Source organism: Echiichthys vipera (genome assembly GCF_963691815.1).
Source record: "Echiichthys vipera genome assembly, chromosome: 5".
In the NCBI taxonomy this organism is placed as follows: domain Eukaryota; kingdom Metazoa; phylum Chordata; class Actinopteri; order Perciformes; family Trachinidae; genus Echiichthys; species Echiichthys vipera.
Window position 1 is genome coordinate 10,253,628 of NC_139830.1, and position 18,417 is coordinate 10,272,044.

The following is an 18,417-nucleotide window of genomic DNA, read 5'->3' on the forward strand; positions in this document are numbered from 1 at the left end:
CTGTAAAAATACTGTGAAAGTATCGAAAGTGTGCCTTTAAACGAGCCGTTAGGACTTGTGATGTCACAACTGTACTATATGTAGAAAGCCGCAGTGCCGTTAAGAGTCTTTCCTGCTGCAATAACGGTGCAGAGACCGTGGGTATATAAAGAGAACTGGATGCAGCGTTCGGGGCGGGGCCTGTTCCATTTTTAACATTAAAGCAATTACATATGTTCTAGTAGAAATCCAAAGTATAAGTTTGAACCTGAAAATGAGCATAATGTGGGACCTTTAAGACTCCTCTCTGTAGGCATTATCACTGTACATCCAGCATGAGTCAAGCAGTATGACTCGGAGCACCAGACAGATAAACCTTCTTACTGCATCTGGCCCTCCGAGCAGATTAAATCAAATGCTACAAATTACCTGTACATACGGAACATGGAAATCCTTAGCCTTAAAGTGTAATCCCGGCGCAAAATCACCCCGTGGTCTTTTTCGACACTTGCATACATTAAAATAAGCCATCGAGACAGTTTTTTCCGTGTAATAGAAATCCAGGAGAGTCGCTAACAGCAGGACGTGTTCAACAGTGATTAGCTCGGGGCAGGACAGCGAAGGCATTAAAACGGCTTTTTTAACCACTAATACTACTCAAAATAAAACCAAACCCCTGCAGTAGCATGACAAGAGTCCCTACACACATAAAACAAAGACCCAACAACTTAGTTAGAGAACCTGGAGTTTATTAAAAGAGTGTTTTGAAAGACTTACCTACTGGCCCCGGTACCAGCTCCTCTCATAGTAAAGTCCATTCAAGTCAATTAGCAAAGTCAATCCAAAAGGAAGGAGCCCATTGATGCTTTATTCCAGCAAGTTTGTGGTCTGTGGCAGTTTGATGAATTATAAGTTAATAATCGATGGAAAAGGTTTGGAAAAATCCCAGACAGCGAATTTCCCCGCAGCACTGAATTGTCACGCAAGGGGGTGGGGCCATGTGTTGCCGGAAGGGGCTACAGGTAGAGGTAGCATCAGACATAGCATCAGTCTCGGTGCGCAGGCATCTTTTGGTGTGCCTGTGGGTACTGTGAGCCTGTTGGCACCGAAGAAGAAAGTTTATGCTGCCAAGAGAGAGACATTTTTTGCTGTGCTGAATAAATTGGAAGAGGTGACCGATTCTTACTTAAAGCGTCAATGGGCTCCTTCCTTTTGGATTGCATTTGCTTATCGACTTTAAATGGACTTTACTGCGAGAGGAGCTGGTACCGGGGAAAGAAGTAAGTCTTTCAATATACACTTAATAAACTCCAGGTTCACTAGCGACGTTGTTGGTGCTTCATTTTATGTGTGTAGGGACTCTTCTCATGCTACTGCAGAGGTTTGGTGTCATTTTGAGCAGCATTAGTGGTTCTCACTAATGCTCACTTATTAGTTTGTACTTATTTAATTTCAATCCGCTGCTAAACTGCACAACGCATATTGTTGTATTGTTGTATTGTATATACCTACGCTTAACCACGATGTCTGTTGCACTCTGTCACACTTAGTTCTTTGCTTGATTTAGCTGATGTTAGCTTTATTTTGATTTGATTTATGTTTTTATGCTTATTGTTACTCTGATCCTTTTCCACCTTTGTACTGAAACTGTTGCAAAATAATTTCCTTCGGGATAAATAAAGCTTCTTGAATCTTGAATCTTGAATCTTAAAAAGACGTTTTAATGCCTTAACAGTACTGCCTCCCGAGCTAATCAGTGTTAGCCACATGTGGCTGTTAGCAACTCTTCCGGATTTCTCTTTTAATAGTTGTTACACGAAAAAAACTGTCTGGATGGCTTATTTGATGTATGGTGTATTGATGTATTACACTGAGTGTGTTGTGCTGCCTTTGCAAGTCCGATCTTTATTTGTTTTTTTACCCTCATCTGGTCGTAGATCCAGTCCAGGAAATAGGTGACGTTGCCATAAACACCTGGTTTGTTCTGCCCAGTGCAGTGTTCCCCCAGAATACTGTCCCCTATGAGCCACCATACTCCATCCTTCAGGGACACAAGAGGGCCGCCGCTGTCAGTCTGAGAAACAGATCATTTTATGAACTACAAACTTGGGGAAAATACATATAACACTTCCCAACAAGATTCCCACATTCAAGATCAAGGGCTTTACGATAGTCTCAATATGTTGTTGGGTGAAATTCAAACACTCAAAGTTATTCATTCAGTTAAAGAAGCATTTAGAGGACTTTGAGGGCTTTTCTCAGGTCCATAAATAAAACATGCTATCATGGTCAGCTGCCACCTCCGTGCTCCAACTTAACACTCATTGTTGACTCGACTGTATGAGCGGTTTGTTCGAAGCCACAAAGTGGAACTGTTTATCTAAAGCTGTAACCATGTACAGAATATAATGCAGGTTTTGTTCGACTACGCCTCAAAGCAAGTTACACAAGAGCAGGAAAATGCTTTGAATTCTATAAGGACAGGAAATGCTCAATTTGTGCAAGAAAAATTGAATTGTACCAGAAAATATCTCCTTATAAAGAGCGTTTGTTGCAGCTGGTGTGAACGCTCATTTCTTTACAATACATTGTTCTCTGGGATCACTCGAGTGTGTGTTTGCAGCTAACGGCCGTCACGCAGCAACCGTCTGGTACTTAATATAAAATAAAACAAACTGCGCTTTGTTACATGTTTTAACTCATGGGTGCTTATCATGACATTAATTTAAGTGTTTTCGTGTTGGTTTCAGCATTTCAATGTCATTTTTACACCCCTAGGAGAAAAGACTGTGGTGTTTGTCTTACATGGCACATGTCGGCCGCTGCCTGCGTCTCTCTGGCACAGAACATGTCCTGTGATATCCGGCCGTTGTAGGCGACGGAGCCGTTGCAGTCTGCGGCATCTATGAGAGAGACCTGAGCCTCCGTCAGGTGTGGAGAACCAGAGCCTGTCAAATTAATAAGACATGAAAACAATCGACTTGACATTGATTTAAAGGCATTTTAGTAATTTTCATACCTGCTGTATATGATGATAAGACCCTCAAAATTGTACTTGTTACTTTGCAGAATCAGGTTAATTATAAAAAATATAGATCAAAATAAGTATATATTGTAACCTGCTACCCACAACAGTATATAAAGTAATTACCATGATATAATATAATATACATTATTCTGAAACGGACCATACTGTAAAATAAGTACATTAACTTGTAATACTTTTAATACCTACTGCATACTTCTGTATTTTCACTTTACCTTTTCATAGAATATTTCTGTTCTGGGCTGTTTAGTTCATTTCAAACATGTATTCATTCATTCATCTTCAACCAAAATTCACATAAAAATGAACAGTATACATATAGCAAACTGAATATACATATAGATCATTCTCACTAACAACATAAATAAATCACAAAATAAATATTACGCATCTGAAAAGGAGTAGGAAGAAGATTTAACGTATCTGGTCCTTCTCCATGACTTCAATTAAATCCTACTTATCAAAAATTGTATTGCTACTTTTACTTAATGAAAGCTCTGAGTCCTTCTTCAATGCAAATTGTTTTTGAAGTAAAACGGAGTTAAAGTCAACCGGGACACAAGGACAGATTTCCAGACTTTAGTGCCCTCCAGTGGCAGCACACAACAGTGGTAGTGAATGTAGCAGACAGCAGTGAACACTAAAGCTTCAATCTTTAAATAATTCAAATGTAATCGCTTGTGTTCACAAATTCACAACCCTTACTTTCTCACCTCCATTTTCTGTGAGACCAAATCGTGTAATCCAGCCCTGCTGAGGATCCGAGATGTTTACACCGACATTGGGCAGACACACAGGTCCGACATGACTGGAGGCTGCCGAAGGAAAGAACAAAAGTCACTGTGTCATTGTGTTGGTTCTCTGGACACAGACTTCAGTGTTTATCAGCTGGTTTCCATAGAGTAGGGGATAAAGTTTATTACATCACACAGAGAGGTGTTATTTAGCCCGACCTTACTGATATAAACGGGGTGGACAAAATAATAGAAACACTTGTCAGTATAACCACAGCCTTCAAAACTTCTCTAAATCAGTTTCAACAAAAATGGAACATTTCATGAAGGGAGAATTTATTACAAGAGTGTGGTGTTAGACTGCATCAGTTTTAGCTAGGTGTATTTAATAAACTGACAGTGTATATGAAGTGTATACTGTAAATGCTATGTTGTTAACTGACTACTAACTGCTCTCTGCACAAAGATAACCCTGTTTCTTTATTTTTGGTCACAAAGAGATTTAGGTCCATGTCTGCACACTGGAAACTAACTAAGTGCAGTAAATGTTCAGTATCGTGTACGTAAATCCATTTATGAGAAACCTGTGGTGTCCAGAGGTTTAGAGAGCCTCATCAGAGCGATGTCATTCCTGCGAGTGACACTGTCGAAGCCTTCGTGGGCTATGATGCTGCTCACAGAGTAAGCAGGGTTAAACAGAGTGCCCAGTGGATCCACTATCCCAGTATACACCGCCCAGTCCCCCGGACTGGAGACCCTACAGGGGGGGAACACAGCAGAGAGTAGATTCAAAGCCTGATCAGACCACAAACACTTATTTAAGAAGTGTGCGGAAAAGGCCTCACCTGGCCACACAGTGTGCTGCAGTGACTATCCAGTAGGGGGAGATGACGGCTCCTCCACAGCGGTGGGAGCCCGCAACCTGCAGGCTGACCTGCCACGGCCAGGCCCCCACAGAGGCCAGCTGGCCTCCGGAGGCCCTGCTGGAGTTCACCCCGCTGCCACAGTCTGAGGACAATAAATACATAAAGTTAATAAATGCAGTGAAAATAAGAACTGTAAAGAGGAGAGTAAACATACAGGACAATATACTTGTATTGATGAATGTAGTTTCAATTTATTATATAATAGCAATCATTATTTTAACCTGGATACATCTGAAGAACACAACAAAGCATTTTTAGATAATTTTCGTAGGGTTCGACCCCGATAGTGAATTTTAGAGCTGGAATGAAATAGGTCTTTCCTATGTGTGCACCAATTTTGCACCAATATGATTAAAAGGTGGCTTAAAGGTACTCAGAAGGCTTTATTAAATAATATTTTTATACATTCAAGTCATAGAGTGTGGTCTTTACCTACTCTATAAAGTGTCCTGAGATGACTTTTGTTATGATTCGGCACTATAAATAAAATGTATTTGAATTGAATTATACATACAATGTATTGTCAACCATCACTTAAAAAATAAAGAATATATAAAAACAAAATAAATAACTAAAAAATGTTTACTATCAGTCAATTGGTGACCCTTCAGTAAATAATAACAATCTAATAAATACATTTACAATGAACATCAGTCCAAGCGTCGTTTTCTGGCATTGTTCTATTTTTAAAAAAAGGATTTCATATCGGGAAAACATTTACCCTGACACGACAGATACTGGGATGTCTGTGTTAATATCGGCTGACTGATATGTCGGTCTGGCGCTATATTTTTGCATTTGGCGTTGTCACAAGAACACAACACAGAGGAGAGCAAAAGCACTTCAGGGAAAGCAAAGTGCTGCATAGTTTCACCAAAGACAGACACAAAATGCTTCCATATCTCCTTCTTTAAATATTCACCATGTGAAAATCAAAAACCTTCAACTGCAGCAAATAATCAATACAAATGCAGACACATTACCAATAAACACCCGCCCCTTACACTAATGTGGTATACATAAGAAAGAGTAACATACCAGTACAAAGCAGAGTCACCACACTGTTGTTGGGACAGGTATTGCTGCAGATGGTAAAAAAAGAGACATGTGAGGTGTAATTAGGACCACGTGGATTCAGTAATAACAACTTTACACTGGTTCATCTTCACCAGTTCACTAACCTGAGCACAAGCTGCTGCAGAATGGACGCCTCAGGGTCGAAGTCAGACTGCACTTTTAAGAATCCAGCCTCAGAATCAGTCTTCTGTCGCCCTGATTTAAAATATGTTCCCCTGTCAAACCACACAAACAGAAAACATACGACTTCATGTAAACACGCAGATCCTCCACGTGTCAATAATAAAGAGAAAACAGAGTGAACCACAGCAGCTGTCATCTCACCTGCTGAATCCAACATGCTGGCAGCTTGCTCTCCCCTGCTGGTCGCTCCAGCCGTGAGAACAAACCGTCCTCCAGCTTTGACTCTGAGTCGAGTAGATCTGGAGCAGGAAACTGGAGCCGTGCAGCCTCACTGCGCACAAACACAAACAATGAGAAGCATCAGACTCAGGTCACACACACACGCACACGCACACACACACACACACACACACACACACACACACACACACACACACACACACACACACACACACACACACACACACACACACACCTGACAAAAGTGACTTAATATAACACATGACCCTGTGAAAATCCAATGACTATAAAAGGAAAGTGAGAAAACGAGAGTGGAATGAATTAAAGGAAAGAAAGGGGTATTTAACTCCATCACTTCTGTTAGCACTATTAACAACAATAGCCTCCAATTTAAATCATGTGGAACTACAAGACAATCATGAAAAGCAATGTGTGTAGCGATCAAACAGAAAAAACAATGAAATAACATCAACCAGGTGTGAACTTCCTCAGTCTGAGGTTGCTTAAACTGAAGTAAAACAAATGTAAAAAGTGAGATTTCCATGTCTTTTTGGATTATAAAGCAGGTCTAGGTGATATATGAATGCTGTGAAAGAAGGGATGTGATGATATGAAATTTGATATCACGATTATCGGAAAAGGTTCTCACAATTATTTATTATTAGACACTATGGAAGGAAAAAGACACACAAGCACTACTTTGGTCCTGCAGATAAAACATGTCTGCGTACTTTATATAAGAGGCTTCAGCATGTATTCATAGAACTGGAGTTACATCCAGGTAACTAAATATCCCCTCCAGATTCAGAAAGGAAACGGTAACTCGTTGTGAATTACTCCAGCCGAGTTTAAACAGCTTTGTTTCAGCTAAGTAACGCTACATTAGCGCTAATTAAGGTTGGGTTCTTTTAACTTGACTTGAGTATAAAGGGTGGATCATTATAAAACATGTTGGAACATATTCAAAGTGGTCAACCGTTTGCAGTACCTTTGAGACGGCACGTTTTGCCTTTTTACGCTTCAGGTGACACACATAGCAAACTTGTTTTCAAAGGGCAGCAATGCAGGAATCAGGACACCGTAGAGATCGTAGCCTCTACAGTTCTTACGATTATGAAACCGTGACGTTATGTAACTCGGTTCTGGCAAAATCGGCTAATGTTGACTGCCGTATGTGAAAGTATCAAAGTGCTCAAAAGTGCAGAAACGGCGAGAGCACGGATGCAGAAAACACAAAAACGCTGACCAATCAGAGCAGACTGGGCTCTTTCAGGAGGTTGCTTAAGGAAACAGGTGCTAAAACGGAGCGTTTCAGACAGACGGTGAATACAGGTACATATTCAGACAGACAGTGTGGGAAAAATGTGTTTTTTGAACATTAAAGGATAAACATGTTCTAGTAGAAAACAATAATACAAGGATGAACCAAGTGTGTACCCTTAAATGTGTCCCTTTAAACCAGGGGTGTCTTACAGTTTAAACCATGGGTGTCAAACTGATCCAGTAAAGGGCTGTGTGGCTGCAGGTTTTGATTCCAACCAATCAAAAACACACCTGATCCCACAAATCAACTGTGTTAAGGCAGTTCAGGTGATTGAGTAAGTCGAGTCAGGTGTGTTCTTGCTTGGTTGGAATGAAAACCTGCAGCCACACGGCCCTTTACTGGATCAGTTTGACACCAATGCTTTAAACTGTAAGATTTGTGCAGACTGTATTTAATAAATAGAATTGCGAGTGAACAGACCGCAGGATGGGTTTCATTCTGCACTTTGGGGCCCATATACGCTCGTTTACCGCAGTTAGCTTCATCCTGGCCTGCAGGACAGTCCGTCACTCCGTCACACCACTGGGACTCCCACACACAGCCACCGCCACCACACTGCATCCCGTGCACGCAGGCCGAGGAGACTGGGGGCCACAACAGATCAGATTTAAGACTCGATTCACATGGAGCTTGTTGTTAATACAGTGAACAGTGAGGTAAAACTCTACACTCACAATAATACGCGAGAAGGATCCCAGTCAGCAGCAGGAGGAGCAGCAGGCAGATCACAGCGGCCACGGTGAACTTTACACACCTCTGTTTTACACCTGACAGGACGACACACACACACACTGTGACTGGAAAGCCATTCACAGTCAGCTGACACACTTGTTGAATGTGATCAATAAATGCACCTTTTCAGCAAGGTTGATCTCAGTTTAATTTTATACATATGTATTGTTTTGGTCTTTATTGCATATATCTGTATAATATAATAATATAATATATATCTGTATATAAAACAATTCTATGAATGCATCTCTGTAAAAGTACTGTTGTTGCAAGAGCCTGACATTTACGTTTAATAGCTGGAATCTATTTTAATCAGATTTTAATCATTTCAGCCAATGACCCCCCCCCCATGTTTGTCCCTTGGAATAATTTGACAAAGCTGTTTTGAGTAGCACGTATTAGAAAAAACCTATTAATTGTATTTTGTATATTTGCAGTTTGTAAAAAAGTTAAAAGTAATGCATGAACTGTTATATATTTGAAAATAAAAGCATTATTTGTTGAACTATCATGATCATTTAAATGAATGAGTCTAAAAACATTTTACAGACCCCCTGGGGAGATGATGTTTATCCCATTTATTCTGTATCTCTGAGTAAAAAGTGTTCATTAACATTTTGTTTCAATTTATTGTTTCAGATTTGGTAAACATCTACAACAAGCATTGAATTTAAAGCTACATAACATCTTGTTTGCAGTTAATCTTTCTTTTAGAGATTTCCTTTTCAAAGTCCCTAGCTTCAACAGTATGAACTGCTGATACACGAGAAAGGAGAATAGTCTACCTTTGTGTTTGGGAACGTTGTGGCTGATCTCAGGTGGAGGATTCGGGGCCAGATGATGAACATACTGAGGTTTAACATCCGATCGGCTCGGTGGAGGAAGTTTCCTCTCGTCAGCTTCGCGGATGAAACGAGGAGCCGAGTCCAGATACTGACAGTTAAGCAGAAATGATGAGAGAAGCGTTCATGATGGCGATTTAAAGAGGGAAAATACCTCAAATCAAACGTCTAAGGGAGACTTTCCAGTATTTTAAAAACAAAATCATGCACATTTTCTTCTCTCCCATCTCTAATAATCTAATACTTGTGTTATTACAGTATGAACTATCTACCGTATATGTACATTTCTATTTTACAAAGTACATCCAACTGATGAAAATGACATGAAAACTTACCGGGTTGGTGGTCATTTTCTGTTTGATATCCTATAATTTACTGATGGATGTAGAAGAAAAACTGTCGTCTTGGGCTTCTTCAATCGTCAAACGCACACGTCAATAATCGAGTCAATATCAATGTCTACTGTTGAAGCTATAAGAGAAGTTTTTCACAGCTCTGCTCTCTGGAAAGATGAAACTCTGAGATCTCACATCAAAGTGATGAAACGGAGAGTTTGTGTGACCGTCTGTGGCCACTCCTTCCACTTCACCGGCATCAGTTTAAAGTTCCCCTCCTGAGCACACAACAAGCACAATGAGGACTGTTGGCTCGTCTAAACATCTCACAAGTGTTATCTGCTGAAGTGTCAGTGCGCTGAGCGAGTACTGTCACACGGAGCGCGCAGTGGAAAGGTACTACACTACATGAACTGTATACAGGCAAACACATTAAGCTTCAATAGCCGAGTCAATGATTAACAGATCATGCAGAGTATCTGTGAATGATAATCAATAATCAACATCAAGTCTCTTTTTACTGCCATTTCATTTATTTAATGACACAGATATCATATTAAACACATATGTCTTTTTAGGAATGAAAGAATAAAGCTTCTGTTGAACATTTGAAATCTGTACATATGAGAGACACTATGAGCTTCACGTCGCTAAATATTCACTTATTAAAAGTAAAAGAACTGAACAAACAGCTGAACTGAAACAAAAAGGCATTTCATACATTCATAAGGCATGTAAAAGTTAACTTTAGTCACCAGTATGAAAACATTGACGTCATTTACACAAACATGTCAGGCTGTTCTCTCTCAGCGCATCAGTTTATGGGTCTTTCTAAACTCCTTCAGGATTTGACAAATCACGGATCGCTGCAACAGAAAAAGGCTGGTCTCATAGTTTGTTTTGAAAGAACCGTTGCAAGCAATCTGCCAAATTGATGTCATGTTCATTTAAAGTGCAAAGGATAGCAAAAAAAATGTCTGAAAATAAACGACAGACAACTTCCTTTTATAGAAGATGGTCAAAAGAGGAATACATTATTAACCGTGTTTATATTCTGAAGCTCATTTGCATAGCGTCTGTCCACTTTTCCTAACCTATGTGGCGATATTAAGCCTTACTGCGTTGTGTTTTTCAGGGTAAAATCTGTTGCAATCCGGATTTTTCCTCTGGCACCAGCTGGCGTGTACCTTCTCTCAGGTCTATACCCAGGCCTGCCAGCCCGGGTAGAGTCTGCTGAGGTTTTTGGGGTCCATGGCTTGTTGGATGAGCAGGTTGACCTGCCCCCCCACGCTGAGCACCGTCCCCTCCTCCACCCCTTTCAGCTTCTCCTGCAGCCTCAGCAGCACCCGCTCGGCCACTTTGTTGAAGCTCTGACTGTCACTGCGGGAGGAAGAATATAAAGGCGATGAGACAGAGAGTTGAAGGGGACATGATATGCTCATTTACACACTGGGTCTCTCTGTATCTCTGCACCTTCACTGCAGCCGGGGGATGACTGTAACAGCACCGTTTAAAGGCACAGTTGGATGCTGTGGGTTGAGCATTTCAATGTTTTATTTATATAGCACTTCCACCTGCTTTATAATAAAAAGAGACATGAAATCTCTCTTTTTACATATGGGACATTTAGGTTTTCAGCACCAGTTGCTTGGAACAATCTTCAAACTGAACTACATCCTCAAAACCTTGTACCCTTGACTGATTTTGAAGATCTGGTGAAAACTCTGGAGTCCAGGCTCTCTGTATGCCAGTGTTTTAAATAAGTCTGTTTCTGTGTTTGTCTTTGGCTTACTATTCGTGTCTGATGTTTATACTGTAACTGTATTGCTGCTGTCTTGGCCAGCTGTCCCCTGTAAAAGAGATCTGTGATCTAACCTGGTTGAATAAAGGCTGAATAAATAAAAGTAAATAAGACAAATACAGAACTACAACATCACAGAAAGCGCTCTCATGGCAGAGTGAAAAGATTCAAAACCAGTACTGCAGCTGCACCTGGATTTACGGTGGTTGTCGATGTCATCTGCCCCCATGGTTGAGCCGAGCGTTGCGTTGAGCTCCTGCTGTTCGTCGTGCTGCAGGTAGAAGGCCTTCAACGGGTTCATGGTCCAGTCGAACAAAGGGTCATAGAGCAGCACCTGAACAGCACATTAACACGCACACACACACACACACACAAAGGCAATGCTTATAGCATGAGGTTAAAGACGTGCCGGTGATTTAAGAGTGTTTGTGTTCTTACCTCTACAATAGTCAGCAGAGCTTCCTGAGAGCTCCTCATCACCTCAATGGTCTTCTCACAACATCTGACCACAGAAAACAGGTTAGTTCACTTTCTTTATTCATGAGAGCGTCTTTGAAGGCACCACAAACCAGACTGTTTTAAAAACACATGTACAGCATTTTTTGGAAGGGTGTAATTTGTAGTAAATGTCTAGTTAGGGCCCAAGCACCAACTAAGTCGGTCGAGGACCCATTGTAATTGCAATGATTATTATTTTTCTGTTTTTTTTTCCTCCTCTTAAATCAACTTTTTGTTAAACTTTGCACACTGATCAGAAGTGGTGAAAAACTTGATATTTCATGGTTCTCAGTCATGGGCATGGCAAATTAGCTCGGTAGCACCACCTTGAATATTAAAAATTGGTAGGCATGTGGAGAATAGAGACACACAAAATATCCTCTTGGAGGTATGCCCTAAACACAACAGGAAGTCCGCAATTTCGATTTAAACATGTCAATTTTATTTATTTTTAGACATTAAAAAAAAAACTTTGTTGAAGATGGTCTGTGCTCCTTCAAGACATGGCCGACGCTAAACTGCAGAGCATACGTGTCCTATCTGTCCCAAACTTCTCAGACATGATTGGAATCTCGGCCTGAACACACCTATGTGACAATATTTACGTATAGTCATAGCGCCCCCTGCTGGTAACAGGAAATGAAATGTTATACTTTGATGACCTCGGCCTGACTGGTTCATCACATCCTCCTGGAAAGTGGTGATGAGAGCCTTAAGACACGAATGATGCCTGACTGTGAACATGGAGCGATGTCGTGTAACGGCACAGCTGTGGCGGCACGGCGAATTTCGATGGAACGCCATCACCAAAGACACGGCTGAAACTGCACATCAGGTGGTCAGATCTCTTCCAAACTTCTCGTTTCATAAGAGACCCGCCCTAAAAGCGTTTATAGGAGAATTTTGAATCATTGTCATAGCACCCCCTACTGGCGACAGGAAGTTACATTTTATATATTTATTTAATCTGACATTTTAAAGACGTTCATTTTCTATTTTGTTGTTTTTTGTGCACACTGAGCTGTATTATGTGTGTTTAGCACTTTATCTGTGAACTTTAAGCACCTTTAGCCAGATTTTACCAACTGCGTACATAAGACATCTTTCTTTCTTAATGGCTGATGTTGTTTGTGTGCTTATTCTATATAAAGACCATCCACACACAAGTGAGGTGGGACTGATTTTCCACCTATACGGTGCTGAACAAACTGACTTTAGAATAAAAGTTTAAATAAAACTTTTTTATTTTTTTTTTCTATACTTACCAGGGTAAGAGTTGTAATTGTGTCTTTCCCATACTTTAACAAATGCAAGCATCATTGTTCTTAAAGAATACACTGTTTGTGTCGTTCCTGTGCAGTTGGTCAATCCTGGGCTCCGTAGTCGATCTTAAAGCTTCTGATATCCCTGGCCAATGAACCTAGTTACTTTTCTTCTTTCTTCAAAGGGTAATGTGCTACATAATGAATTAGATTTACATGAAATTCTCCTAAAGCACATTGTGCCGGCGACCAGCACAGTTCATCGCACTTATTCTTTGCATAATGAAGAAGAAATACATAAATATGAAAATAAATGTCAAAAGTCAACGGTAAAATTAAACCGAGAGGTAAATAGGGGAATTAATACAAAGGTAACAGAAATATCAAATTGTATCACATTATATCAAATCATGAATGCCTGTCATATATTTTCCATTTTGCAGGTTCAGTCCTTCATAAACAGGGCAGGAAAATATGTGGCTGAATTCCGCCAAATAAAAAAATGTAATACCTTTAAATTATTAAATTGTGCATATTTCTTGTTGTAGTAAAATTCATTCAATCCATTCAACCATGAGCAGGATTATCAGCCTTTCAATAGGAACACTTTTTGACATCCCATAAACAAATTAAAGGATTTCTTTGTTTTTTAATTTGAATACATTTTCAAAACTCTCAAGAAAACTTTGTTCACGTGGTCATAATGTGTCATTATGTGTACAATTTTGAGGACAGAGATTAATTTAATACAATTTGGAATAAGGCTGTAACGTATGTGGAAAAAGTTAAACGCTGTGACTACTTTCCCGATACACTGTAAATGACCGATGACTTGACGACTCTATTTTAGCACCTGCATCTCTGTTGACATTTGGAATTTTAGTTGAACCAAAATGACTTCTGTTTCCTTGTGAATTTCCGGAGGGAAATACTTTGAACCCTGCCGTCTTCTCAAAACAAAAACAAAGAAAACACACATTTATGAATGAAACTGAATCAGCAGACCTTACAGCAAATGATGAGGGAGATAAACAGACTTTATTTTTTGTTTTCTTTTCTTTTAGTTTTTTTTTAACCGGCTCATCCAGCATTGCATGCAGAAAAACCGATGCACTCGGCATTTAATGCACAACAACCAAATTACTCGGTATATGTAGAACAACCAAATCACTTGGCATTGAACGCACAACAACGATCACTCGGCATTGAACGCTCAACAGCCAAATCACTCGGCATATGTAGACCGACCAAACCACTTGGCATTGAACGCACAACAACGATCACTCGGCATTGAACGCTCAACAGCCGAATCACTCAGCAGTGAATGTGGCACGGTCGGACCACTCGGAGGAATCCGGATTTCCGCTGTTACATCCGCAGAACTTGCGGATGCCGTTGCCCACAGCGGAGAAGAATCTGCGTACGACGTTCGTCTCTCGTGGTGTCTTCAGGTGACGCTTGACAGCAGAGGCAATGCAGTTTTCAAGTGCTGGTTCCCTTAGTTTCAGGGAGATCAGCACCATTCTTTCGTCACCCCACTTCTTGCACAGGTCCTGGAAGATGGTCTTGTCGAGGTTCATGAAATTTTTTTCGGTGTCATGAAACTCTACACCCTGGACCTTTGCCCATATGACCTCAAAAAGATGCTTCATGATGGCCTCGGGGTTTGAACAGGTAAAGGTCACTTTGTTTTTCCTGAATGCCCGCCCGACCAGCTTCTCCACAAATACCTCAATGAACCGCTTGTTTTTTTCCTCCTGTGCCGCAAGCTTGGCACGTGTCTCTTCAGTTGATGCTTTAGTCGATGCACCAGTCAACACAGCTGAGGGTCTGGTTGGTGACTCTATAGGTGGCATTAACTCACTGGTCGTTATACCTGTTATCAATCTGTCACTGTGGACGTCGACCTGAGTGTTCATCCACCAACTCATCAGTGCCAGGAAATTCCCGGCTCTGTCCTGGATCTCAGCGTACATTTCAGTATCTGACTGAGGAACAGCCACTGTCCTGCAGGAATCGACTGTTCCTGCCGTATCTGGATTAATCTCTTTTTCCGTTCCATTAACGATGTGTCTGTAGAGGAGATCACTGAATTCCTGTTTGAACATCAGGACTTTGCCAGGGGAAATGTTCTTGAATCTTGTCATCTCCCAACCTTCATTTCCATCCATTTGTTTTTCACCATCCTCGGCCAGCAGAGAGGGAACGAGGTCTGTAATTTGCTGCGGTGAGTGCTTGCTTTGTTCTTTGGTGTTCAGGTTGAATTTGTCCACCACTTCTTTTTCGGTACGAACTACCCATACATTGGCAAAGTGCTTTGCAAAAAAGGCCTTGATCTTCTTCCCTGCTTTTTTCCTAAACAGAAGGTCCTCCTTTTTAGAAATTGGACTTGGGGCATCTGCTGTCAAACTCCTCACATCGTCAGCAATGTTTTCTACAACAGCCTCAATGTCAGAAGAGCTTTGGGAACGCAGCGGTAACTCAGAACATGACTCTTCATTCAATAGAGGTTCAAAGATCTGGCTCATCTCAACGTGGATCATCTCTCTAATCTTGTCCTCTGGTTCCAAAGGTATATCTGGTGTCCGCGAGCGCTCCTGATCCTCAGGGTTGTCTAGATCCACAGGTGAAACTGATGCCTGCCTTTGGTCTGATGAGGTTATTGTTTTTTCCTCAAAGGTGGTCTGATTTATCCTTCTCCTATTTGTTAGAGGTGTTTTTATCCTGGCTGTGAGGGCTTTTAACATTTTGTAGACGTACTCAACCATAGTATTCAGTCTGCGGGGGGGAGTGATACGGTGTTTGCTTGAGAGAGAAGAGTTGACGTGTTCGGAAATGTCTTTGCTGATCAATTTTGAGAAGCGTCTTGAGCTGACACACTGGATAGGGTTCTTGAAGTATAAAAGGTCGGAAAAACTGAGAGAGACAGAGTCCCCAATACAGGAATAAATGTCCTCCTCAGACACTTCAGCTTGGCCCTTGAGAACTCTCAGCACGGATTTTGACAAGGACTGTATAATGTCCAGCAGCAGTTCGGCCAGCACAATTTTAGTGGCGTCATCTGCAATGCCTGATTTCAACAATTTCAACTGTTCAAAAGTCAACCTTTGGAAGTAGGAGCTGACCAGATAATAGCACATTTCATAGACTGGTGAGTCCTCTGTCTCTGGTGATTCTGGTCTTGAGAGGGCCATTGTGGCTGTTAATATTGTTCTGATCTCTTCGTAAGTTTGTGGTCCGCTAGCTTACCCCTCAAAGACTGGCTGTTGAATTAAGTCCTTCAACAATGTGTAGGCTAATGCTTTCTTTCCCAAATGTCCGTAGAAGAATCCCAATAAATAACTGAATGATAGTCCTTCCTGGTTGGAGCTCGGTAAGCGTGTGTGCAGCACCTGTTCAGGTCTTGAGGTATAGTATGTGAATGTGACGGAACTCTTAATTAGATGGAATTCGAATAAAATTATGTGAATCAAAGGCAGTTCTTTAAGCCCCGCCCCCCTGCATCAAAGCAACCGCTGCTAGGCAACAGCAGAACCCTTTGGCTGTTTGTTTTTTTTCAAACAATAAGTAAATGATATGATGAAATTATTTGTATTATTATCATTATTATTTAAAAAATAACTATAATAAATATAAATAAAGCTAGAATTTTTCATATCCTGTTTATGAATGTGATATAACAACAAAATCAAGACTTGATTGCTGTTAGAGAATGTTGCTCAGATAATTACATCAGTTTTTCAATGCTGAGTTAAACCATGAACATGAATGAATGTAAACACCCCCATTCCTGACCGTTCCTGACTGACGCTAATGTCACCTGCAGGAGCCCAGATGGACAATAATAGCCTTGCTAATAAGGTTCTTGTCTTGCTAACAACATCACCAGGTGTGAAAAAGCCTCCGCATATGAATTGAAATTGAATTGTGTCCATAACAAGTTCAAATATTAAGGGCTGCCTAATATTTGTTCGAGTATTATTCTTGTTTGACACATCACTACATACTGGCAACAGGCAATCAGACATATGACCAAATTAATCAGATTTACATGAAATTCTCACTATCGAAAGCACAATGCCGCGTGTGCCGGTGACAAGCCACCTCCCCGACATGCACTGGGTGCGAGGGCCCGTTCATCTCTGCTTGCAGCTTTAATTATGTTTGTTTTAACTTGATGTGTATAATGTTTAAAAAGTTTCATGAAGTACCATATGAAAAAATTCTCAGGTTCAACTTAACAGATGTCTTCGTTTAAGCATAATAAAAATGACATTTCGTCCTCCTCACCTCCTGAAAACCCCCTCCACTCCAGTGATGCCCATCCCGTCCACAATGTCTCTGGACAGTCGGAAGGGGACCGTCTCAGGGGTGGGGAGGATCTTCCCCTGCTCGAAGGCCACACCTGAACACAACAGCAATGAAAGGGAAACGGAGAGAGAGGGGCGTGTTGGGGATGCATGTTTACACCATGTGTTCACAACGTCTTGATCTTTTAATTTAGAGCTCTAACAAGTTGCATTTTATAGCAAGAGTCCACACATCATTTCATTGATTGTCAAATCAGAAAATGCACTTGGATCAAACTCTTCTAGATGTTGAGTTACAGCGTTTAGCATTTGTTTACACAGCCTCGCCTTTTCTGGAGTGACAAGTAAACTTTCCTTGTTTGCATCAGTGATCTGAAAATGTTTACCTAAGTCGATGTGCACCAGTTCAGCAGTTTGCTCATCAACCAGAATATTCTGGATGTGTCTGTCTCCCAGGCCTACGATGTAGCCAACTGTGGGCACGAAAGATAAAAGTTGGAAATGCATCGCTTGAATTAAAAACAGAGTTTCTGTGAAATTTGGTGTGGTGTGGCAGCCTTTTATTTCTTATGTGAAACATCCAACCAGGCCTCTGGAGAATGAGCTTTGCTTCGTAGATGCCATTTGCTCTGTAAAGGTTTAGATTTTTTTTTTTGTGTGTTTGTTTGTTTTTCTTTGCTGCTTAATATTTGTTTGCTTGTTTTATTTTTGTCTGTGTCATCTTTGTTGTATACATGCATTGTAGGTATGAGAAATTCAATAAAAACACACTGACTAAAACAAAAGGTTAACTTGATTTCAAATCCCCTTATGTGTTATTATGCCACAATTATTTGTTATAAGGAAATGAATAATGGCTTTAATAAGTGTAATAATTTGTCATGTCTCTGTTATAACGTTTATACTTATTTTAAGACGAGACCTGGGGTGAACGTGCAGCACTGTGTGTACCTATAGAAGAGGTGGCAACGCTGCGAGTGTAAGCCAGCCGTTTCTCCATCCACACCGCGGGGTCCAGGAATCGCTCCATGCAGAAATACCTGAAGACCGGCCTGAAGTTCTTGCACACCTCGCTGAAGGCCTGGAGCTTCTCATCAAACGCCAGATTGTGAGCCTCCTGCGGTCGTACGGAAATCAGTTAAACACAAAGACGGGAGCTCAGGAAAAGTTAAACCCACAATGAGCAAA

The 18,417-nt window shown here is 40.9% G+C and overlaps 2 protein-coding genes across 2 annotated transcripts in view; both read right to left on the reverse strand.

Moving 5' to 3' along the window:
* Positions 1 to 892: 892 nt before the first annotated feature.
* Positions 893 to 9,373, reverse strand: LOC310947393 (transmembrane protease serine 2-like; the record flags this gene model as incomplete). The annotated part of the gene is made up of 13 exons (XM_083914183.1): positions 893 to 1,075; positions 1,901 to 2,053; positions 2,785 to 2,927; positions 3,739 to 3,840; positions 4,344 to 4,516; positions 4,605 to 4,767; positions 5,724 to 5,767; positions 5,867 to 5,977; positions 6,087 to 6,216; positions 7,920 to 8,033; positions 8,124 to 8,216; positions 8,967 to 9,114; positions 9,359 to 9,373. The coding sequence occupies 13 exons, from the start codon at positions 9,371 to 9,373 to the stop codon at positions 893 to 895; spliced, it is 1,572 nt and encodes a 523-aa protein (XP_083770309.1).
* A 619-nt stretch (positions 9,374 to 9,992) lies between these two features.
* The window catches only part of atm (ATM serine/threonine kinase), a 35,455-nt gene continuing 27,030 nt past the window's right edge, over positions 9,993 to 18,417 (reverse strand). Inside the window, exons 58-63 of the mRNA XM_083914540.1 lie at positions 18,181 to 18,346; positions 17,616 to 17,702; positions 17,210 to 17,324; positions 11,598 to 11,661; positions 11,351 to 11,493; positions 9,993 to 10,738 (exon numbers count right to left, since the gene is read on the reverse strand). Coding sequence (XP_083770666.1) covers positions 10,558 to 10,738; positions 11,351 to 11,493; positions 11,598 to 11,661; positions 17,210 to 17,324; positions 17,616 to 17,702; positions 18,181 to 18,346 — 756 coding nt within the window. The 3' untranslated portion in view covers positions 9,993 to 10,557. The remainder of the gene's footprint in view (positions 10,739 to 11,350; positions 11,494 to 11,597; positions 11,662 to 17,209; positions 17,325 to 17,615; positions 17,703 to 18,180; positions 18,347 to 18,417) is intronic.